The sequence below is a fragment of the Lutjanus erythropterus genome, chromosome 3 (genome assembly GCF_056507025.1).
Source record: "Lutjanus erythropterus isolate fLutEry1 chromosome 3, fLutEry1.hap2, whole genome shotgun sequence".
Lineage (NCBI taxonomy): Eukaryota > Metazoa > Chordata > Actinopteri > Lutjaniformes > Lutjanidae > Lutjanus > Lutjanus erythropterus.
Window position 1 is genome coordinate 27,563,162 of NC_139319.1, and position 9,207 is coordinate 27,572,368.

General features: G+C 38.7%; 1 protein-coding gene across 1 annotated transcript in view; it reads left to right on the forward strand.

The window, feature by feature from the left end:
* LOC146330175 (glycine receptor subunit alpha-3-like) overlaps positions 1-5,212 on the forward strand; it is a 34,762-nt gene extending 29,550 nt beyond the window's left edge. Inside the window, exons 9-10 of the mRNA XM_084714475.1 lie at positions 1,104-1,232; positions 4,392-5,212. Of these exons, the coding sequence (XP_084570601.1) occupies positions 1,104-1,232; positions 4,392-4,721 (459 nt within the window). The 3' untranslated portion in view covers positions 4,722-5,212. The remainder of the gene's footprint in view (positions 1-1,103; positions 1,233-4,391) is intronic.
* The last annotated feature ends 3,995 nt before the right edge of the window (positions 5,213-9,207 follow it).

Genomic DNA, 9,207 nt, shown 5'->3' on the forward strand with positions numbered 1-9,207 from the left:
TAAGGAATCAGGTTGTGTGAGATTAAGCATCAGGTGTAAACCAGTTTATATTGTTTGTGTGGAAGCTCATTTCTGCCAGTATGATGAAAAAAGATCCTGTAAGTCATTATAATGAGAAAATTAATTAATAAATTCTTCTTTTTTATTTTAAAATACAAAGTCATTATCTTGCAAAAGTGTTTCATTATTTTTAGATACTACATCGTTATTTTGAGAAAGTTTCACATTATAATTACTTACAGGATCTCTTTTTCTTCCCATTGGTGGAAATTGGCTTTCATAGCATGTGAATACAGTAGGTTTCACTTTTTTAACATACGGTTGTGGCAGCAGAGAGAACTGCTGGTGTTGCTGTGTGCTGTTTCAAACTGGTTGAATGTTAAAAGCAGTAAAAAGAAGGGCTGCAATTTTAAAGTTTTTGTATAGCTTAAAACATTTAGAAAAAGAAGTAAAAAGACAAAAATGCTTAGGTTTTGTCCTATATGGATAAACAGCAGAATGGAACGACTCTGGATGCAACATGCCAACACTTGAAAGGCTGTTTTTCTTTAATACTGATGTTTCTGCATTCAGTATGCACCAGTTTATATTATTTGTCAGCTGTTCTATAATAAGATAAGATAAGATAAGATAAGATAAGATAAGATAAGATAAGATAAGATAAGATAAGATAAGATTTATTGATCCCACACCGGGGAAATTCACTTGTCACAGCAGCTCAAGCAGCACAGATAGAGAGTGACAATAAGTACTTATAAATATTAAGATAAAAAGTAGAAAAAATGTATATATCTATCAGGTTAAAAATATAAAATCTAAGGAATATAAAATGTAAAGTACTAAGTACAGGGCTGCACACACAAGACTATTTACAATATGTACACCTTGCCTTGAAGAGGCAGATTGCACAAAGGGGTATGTTGGATTGAACTGTTGAGAATTTAGACGCAGTCGTACAAAATGCAGCAGACAGCATTATCATTAAACTGTTACAGTAACACAGAGCTTGACTGAATGAATGGGTGACCCAACTCTGTTTTTGGATGCTATCTGTTTTTGGTTTCTGTATGTTGATTACTGGTGTGCATGCTGTTGACTGGTAGAACAGTGGAGGTGCAGTTGATCCAGAGGAGCTAGCTGATTCCCTCCGCCGTGTTAACATTGATGATGGCCTCAAAGCAGCAGACCCTCTGTATGGATCTATGAGCAACATCTACACCAGCAACCACAGGGTAACGGTACAGTACTGTGTGTGTGTGTGTGTGTGTGTGTGTGTGTGTGTGTGTGTGTGTGTGTGCGTGTGTGCGTGCATGTTTGCATGTATGTCTGCATGTTTCACCTGCATGATCCAACCACTGTGTTGTTGTGAGTGCTCCCCCATTGGTTTGCTGGTTTAGTGAAGACTTGAACAGGGACACTGGGTGGCGATTATGTAAGGGATAATCAAGGAGTAGGTGCAGGTTAAACAAGTTGATTATCCTGCTTATACCATGGTCATTTGCCAAAAAATATTTGTGAAATAAAAGCATTCGAAGATTTTTTTTGGTGACAGTTTTGCACACAAAATTGAAAGTTATGAAGCAAGAGCTTACCGTTGTCATGACAAGGACTAATTCTAGTCTCTTTTACAATCAAACACAGCTGGATTGTCGCAGTTGATAATGAGTAAACATGGCTTCCTAACTAGAAGTGATGTGAGCAAACGACTGTCTGCATACACAAGTAATGTCACAGCGGTGTACTTGAGATTCCTCCCTCTGTAGATGAGTAAATTAGGCGTCTGACGTATTTATTCATAACTAATCAAATTTTCTTAATCGTTTTGTTTCTGTATAGTTGAGTAAAATTGACTGAATTCCCAAAAGTTCCCTTTTTTTTTCTTACAAACTCAGTCCTTTTTGAGGATATTCCTGTAAAAAGGCTGCTGTGTATCTGCTGTGCTTGTTAATTAGTCTGTCATCGTCCCTTTCGACTGCTTTGATGAGGGGAAACAGAAGTGTCAAGCATGTCGCATCAATTCTAACCAGATAAAATAGGTTGGAGGAAAACTGAAGCAATCAGCTCTTCGCTCGTTTGTTCATTCACATCGCCTCCAGTTAGGAAGAGTGAGAGCTTTGACAGTTGTGCTCTTTAATGTTGCTATGGTTACAAATTGGGTAGCAGACAAATTTCAAATATTTATTAATCTTAAGCCAAACTATTGTGTGCATTAAACAGTTTTAATGTACCAGCCAATCAGACAAGAGTATTCACCCAGACCATGGTATAACATAATGATCATTTTCAACATAGAGAGTTATACAAGACACAACAAAGGACGTATCAATAAAATTAGAGAAATGAAACCACCTCTGCCTCACTTTTTGGTAAATCCTAATATACTATAGCTAATTTGCAAAAGAGGCATTTGGACAAAAGTTTGTGAGGAACAGCACTCATCCCACAACATGGCCAAAAGTATCGCACAGAATATATGACACTTCATTTTCTACTGTCAACAGGTCGGCCTCTCTTTACTCTCTCAGAAAGGCAAATTTAAAGAATAAGCCTGAATTTGTTCTACTTGCTGTTTCAATAGTTGTGGATAGCTTGCACAGTATAAAGATCATCTTCCCAGTTAATGCCACATATTAACATCAGCAGAATATATTATCCTGTGGCAGGTTACTGTATTTATTGTTTCACAGTAGATTGCCGTATGTGTAACATGCAGGTATGGCCCACCTTTGATGCTGTTTTTCTTACTTTTATGTTTACACAACGTTCCAATTCTTGTATCAACATATGAAGATGAAATCAGTTGAACACAGACATATACAGAAAAGATGGCGCCCTCAGAACTATTGGGGATCATAAACTCATTATTTTGTATTTAGAACCAGCCAAAGGTCGGTACTTTTTTCTGATTTGACATACGTATAATCTTGGTCAGACTCTGGTTAGATTAGCCTGCAGGTGGTTACATACTGTTGACCTGAAGTATGAGGGTCACCAGGCCACATTGTTACATGAAACCACACTTCAAAAGTCACGTCTATTTGCTACAGAAGTGGTGTGTGGCAAGTGAGAAAAAAAAATTGTGGTATCCATTTCCTTCATCTGATGTAATTTGTTTTCTCTCTTGTATTTATGACTTAAGAACAGGTGAAAAACAAGTTTTACCAGGAACAGTTTTAGTTACCTTTTCTGTGTGAAAAGGGTTTGGAAGGTGTTTTGTTTTTTTCCTGGATAATTTTTCTGTGTCAGTTGTTGTAATATTCATTTTGGCCACAAGAGGCTGAAGTGCACCAAGCGCCCCTGTTCTGAAGAGGTCCAAAAGCATTCATGATTTCTTCCAGGGGAGTTTTTGTTTAGAGTGCATGGAGAACATGGGGTAGCGGTGCAATTCAGCCCCTATAGTATTAAACAAACACTAACCAAACCTTTTCTTAAAATAAAATTTCATTACATTCTTCTCAGGGCTTCTGTAATTTCTAACCACTTATCACAGATAAAGGCCTTTTCCTTCTCGGGTTGTTTCATTTAAAGGATGTTTAAATTTGCTTAAATGATGCATTATTATTCTTTCTTATCCCTTTGATCATCATGTGCCTCCTCAGATTTACCTTGGAGCCATTAGCCACATGCAGGTCATTGATGCGCCAAACTAACATGACATGCTACATATTAGATTTAGAAAGGTATATGTTGAGTATAGTGTCTGTGTAGGAAACCTTTAAAATATTGATCAAGCTTAGGAAATGTTCCTTAACAGCCAGTTAAAGATATAACCCTAAAAAAAAGAGTAAGGTTTGTTTAACCAGATGTTTTATTGCTCTTGCCAAACTAACCTGGCTCCCTCTCTCCCAATCATTTTTATCATTGTCATGATCAGCTTCATTCAGATTCGACAGAAACAAAACAAAACTCAAGAAAACAGGCTAATCTTTCCGCTGTTCTAACAATCACAAACACTTCTAGTTTTGTTTCTGTTTCTTTGGAATAAAGGTCTCCATAATGTTGTCAGACACTTAGAATAACAATAATAGCCTGTCAGTGGTAAAACCAGCACATACTTTGATGATGTACAATCACCCAGAGGAATTGTGTCATAGCTCAGTCTTGCTTCTCCCTAAATATCAATTTCAAAAACTGTTGTTCTCAATAGTCATTGGGTCCAGGTTGAAAATACCAAAGTTACACTTTAAAACCTTTGAAACCAAATACAGAGCATAAATAAGAAGACAAATACTTAGTTATAAAATTCCTTTGATGCATTTCTACTCTAACTAATCCAAGACAAAGCAGTTTATCACTTTAGCTCTCATTCAGTCAGTGGAGAACAATAAATGAGCTCTATTATCCAACCTGTGACCTCCTCTTCCTCCTCCTCCTCCTTGTCTTCCTAACAGGAAGGGGAAGTACATGAGAGCAGATTGACCACCGCAGCCACTGTGACCTCCACTCCCAGCAACAGCAAGGACTCCAAGGCCAACGCCAACAATACTGTTACTGTGCTGAACACCCCAGGGGCCGCAGCAAACACTACGCAGAATCCACCTGGAGCAGCGTCAGGTGGAGGGGGTAAAAGCACCGAGGAGATGAGGAAGTTATTTATCGACAGAGCCAAAAAGATTGACACTGTGTCGAGGGCCGGCTTCCCTCTGGCCTTCCTCTTCTTCAATATATTCTACTGGGTTCTTTATAAGATACTTCGACATGAAGATGTACATAAGCAATAGAGAGATAAGGAGCATATACAGTACGTGCACACACACAATACTGCTATATATACATGAGGACACTTTAATGAATACCTTTAATTCCCTGCCCTTTAACCCTGACCTTGGAAACCATTCAGGATGACCTCACTTTGCAAAAATGTCCTGATTCTGAAGGCATCGTATCTCACAAACAATGTACAGAAACACACACAGCTAGATCACCTGCCACCCTCTGCATGGCAGCAAAGATAGGTGAAGTGTGACAGTTCCTCTGGCTCATACCTGACTAAGCAAGTGCTTGTAGTTTCCATTACGCAACGAATCTCAACAGATGATCAACAACATCCACAATAGGTAAGTTTAATCTAAAGCCCTGCATCACAGATTTCATACAACTTATCAATTAAAAACACATGAGGTGCTCTAGTTTAGATATCTGATCTAAATTAAAACTACTACAAGGAATTTTTAACTGGTTATGAAACACTCTCAATTTAATAATGATGCCTCTATATGACCTACATAAAGAAACAAGACCATTTGTGAGGAAATCGGCTATTTCTACATAGTTATACTCAATGCCTTCCACCGGGTCAGCTTCTCCTTGAAATCAAATTAAACAAGCCTGTGTTTACATTTTCCCACCCAAAGTTACAGTTAGCAGTATGTTAGCCAGGTAAAAAGAAGCAGGAAGAGATTTTTATTTACATCATTTTGTTTTTGACATTATATTTTGTACTTTTTACAGTGGAAACGCTGCCACTTTTGTCCACAGGGGCCTCCAAAATTAACAAAAAATGAAAGTTTCTTGTCATAGCTTTAAGTCCGGACAGCCAATATTCAATTTATATTTTTCTTAAGCTGCACTACGTGATTTTTGACTGTGAAACAGAAAACTAACAAAGAGCAATGGACTGATATAGCTAATCTCCACCAATCACAAGTGACTACAGCAGCCGTTGTGCTTTTGGAAGCTCATGTTCACTTGGACCTATATTATACCTATATTAGCATATACAGTGTTGGGAAAGCTCCTTTGAAAGCACAGCTTTAGAAGCTACCAGTTACTTTACCTTCCCATCAGACAGCCTTTTCTGACAGAAATCTGCCTTTATAAGAGCCAAATATCGCTCCAAAGCCACTAAACTCTTTTGGCAAAAACACTCATTGTACCTCCCAAAACACAGGAGCTGCTCGTCTATCGCTGGTAGTTTGTTTGTATTATTATGTGACTTTGGTGAACCCAAACTCACAGAAGGGAAAATTACTTTTTTGCCCAAGGAGTTTGGTGCATTCAGAGGAAGTGATATTTGGCTTATATAATGGTGGTTTTCCATAGAAAAAGTCTGTGTCATGGTAAAGAGGTGGAAATATTCATAATACACAGGTAATGTATTACTGTAGGTAATACACTGACTATGGATAAGTACCTCATACAACCCTGCTTCAAAGAAATCCAACTATCCCTTTAAAACCTCTGCTTCTGAATCAAATACTGTATTTTTGAGATCTACTTAGTTTGAGGATGGTACAACCACAGAACCCTGTGCAGTTACACCACTTTCGGTCCATGTGGATGTGATTTCCACTCTATTCAAAAAAAAAATGTGCTGAGGAGATGCTGGTTAGACCTGTCTGAGTGCTTCAGGGACCACAGTGATGGGGGTTTACTGACATTACTGACGTATTCTCGTTCAAGGGACATTGAGTCATTCAGTGCGGTTATTACAAGAACTGACATATGTTCACATATCTGTTCAGTGCACTGGAAGTCATGTGTTTGTCATTGCTGGCTGACGTCTTTGCCAATATTTATGCAGTGGTGTATCATTACAGAGGTGTGAAGAGTAATCAGATCACTGCTATATTTGCCTACGCAACCCACATATGGAAACACCACCTGATGGGCGTTACTACCATTTTTACTGTAATTGGTGGAGATTACCACTGTGATTATGAGTCTGTGACTGAGGAAACTGTCAAACCCACGCAAGTTCTGCTAAACATGGCGTTTGAGGTGGATAGAAGGTCATGAAACTGAAATTCATCAGCGTAAAAAAAAAAAATAGACAAGTTATACTTAACTGAAAGGTTTCATTCTCTATAGCACGATTGTGTTAATTTTATGAGGATTTATAGTGAGGAGTTGTCAAGGCTTATTGTCCTGGACCTGTCTTTTCAGTTCTTCATGGATAAATTAAATCCCTTTACAATGTCCTCCTTACTGTGAGACATTACACCCTAACCCAGAGCTTTTCAGTCTATTTCAAGAGTTCAAACACTGTGACAGAGACCAAGAAGAGCCCGAGAAACAAATGGGATTCAAATTATACTCCACTCCGTTTACAGACAGTGAACAACTGAAAACCTGCAAAGACAACAAGTATGGAGGAATTTCATTACAAATATCACCCATGATAAAAAAAAAAAGACTGAAATCATGGTCAGTCCTGTTGAGGATCAGCAGAAATTGTACAGTAACAGACTGGAGATGGAGAAGAAAGAAGAAAATTACACATCGTTTCACCCGCTCGTGTCTTACAGCTCAGCTGCCAATGTGTTTTTTTGCCCTTTACCCCACCTCAGATGTTTTACACCCACACACACAGCTATCACCACGAACTGTACATGACTTGTTTTTATTAAGCAATCAAAGGTTGTTAAACATCACCACACTGATTCCCTGTTTACACTATGACTAATGCTACTGTACAACTGCCGTTTCAATTTTCCAGTTAATATCCATTCACACCAGTTTCGTCTTACTCACACATTTAGTCATTACTGCTGAAAATTTGATTAAGGCGAAAACACTAAATATCCAAAAGACAACTCAGAACCGTAGTCTGTGTGTTGTACGACACTTCGCCCCAGAGGGCTGTTAGCCCACATTGGCACGCTGAGGTGAGTTCAACTTCTGCGCAGGGTTTGCTAGCCCTGCTCCACGGCAGGGTTATCCCCACGTTTGTGGGATTAATGAAAATTGACTAAACCCTGGGCTAAAAGAGGAGTATTCACAGAACATTCCTAAATGTTTACGTATCAGCGGACGTTTAATCTAGAGCGAGTGGAAGTGCAGTGTGAATCATATTGCTCTGGGCTAACAATGTGTCTGTGAAAGGCAGCTAAGTAATCCCAGGGCTAACTTTAGCCCAGGGCGAGGGATATGCAGTGTGAAAAACCCTTTAGCTCAGTCCCTATAAAATTTTCAAATTCTATTGTCTGTGTTGTTTTTGGTGCCTCTGAGCAGCCCCATCTCCTGCAAATAGAGAGGTGAAGTCTGTATATTTCCAGTGTCCCCCTGGGGCCCTATTTCATGAATAATATGCACGGTTGTCAAAGGCAAGAGACAAATCATTTTTTGGTCCAGTTTTACAGGTTTAATTGTGCCATGAGTTACGCATGTGATGTTTTTCAATTTATATAGCTATTTTTTCTAGATAAAGGGAAAATGTATTGAAGGAGGCGACAGTTAGTCCAACTCTGGCCATGTTAAGAGCTGCAGCTATGCTATTCTGTAATAGGTAGGATGCTGTTTAACTGAGTGTGTCGTGGGTGATGACACTAAAGGCTCGATTCCACTTCATTCGGCACAACCGTGTCACGTTCTGGTGTCCCAGAAGTGGCTTTCTGCTCTGCAGAGAATATCTGCCCAGACTTTAAATGATGAAGCGTCACACTGCACACAGCAGACACATAGAGAAGCTGGTCAGTTATCAAAGTAAAACCTCCTGTGCAGACTCCTGATCATACAAAAAAGAAACCATTAACCATGTAGCCTACTTACTTGTGCGGGAGAAACACAAAAATCAAGGAAAATTTACCAAAATCTGAGCAAGACAACAAAATCACGCCTGCGAAATGCTTCACTTCTGAAACGCTCCTGTGGGGCATAAAGGAGTATGGAGGATGGATCAAAACTGTAGATGTAGTACTGCAGATGCCATGTGCTCAGTGGAATCAAGGACTTTTAGATGTGTAGTCTTCCTGATTACACACAATCTTATATTTAAACACTTTTACAACAAACTATGACTTTCTTTACTTGAAAAAACATGTTTCAGGTTTGTAAACGTCATATGTGTAATACATGGTGCAATTTAGATGGTTTACCAAAAAAAATATATATATACATATTTTTTCCAAATAAGGTTTGGTTTGGTGGTCCACTGGAAGAGAAATCCAGCACTGGATAAATTATTTCAACAGTGTGTCACATTGAGTGGAGTAGAGGGATGGTGAGTGAAGTGAAAAGTATGATGGGACATGTGGTGTGTGATTGATATACTGTGTTTTGCAGTTACACACTCAGATCAAGTCTGTTCTCAAATTATTGTTGGTGTATTAGATTGTGTCAAATACACACCATTTCACTGGAATTTCATTGTGTTTTCTAGGAAACCGCTTGACTCTAAATTTAACTCCTGTTAGCTGCAACCTCAGCAGATATTTCACCATTCACACTGATTGTGTGTGACACATTGTAGCTGCCTGCCAGGATTCT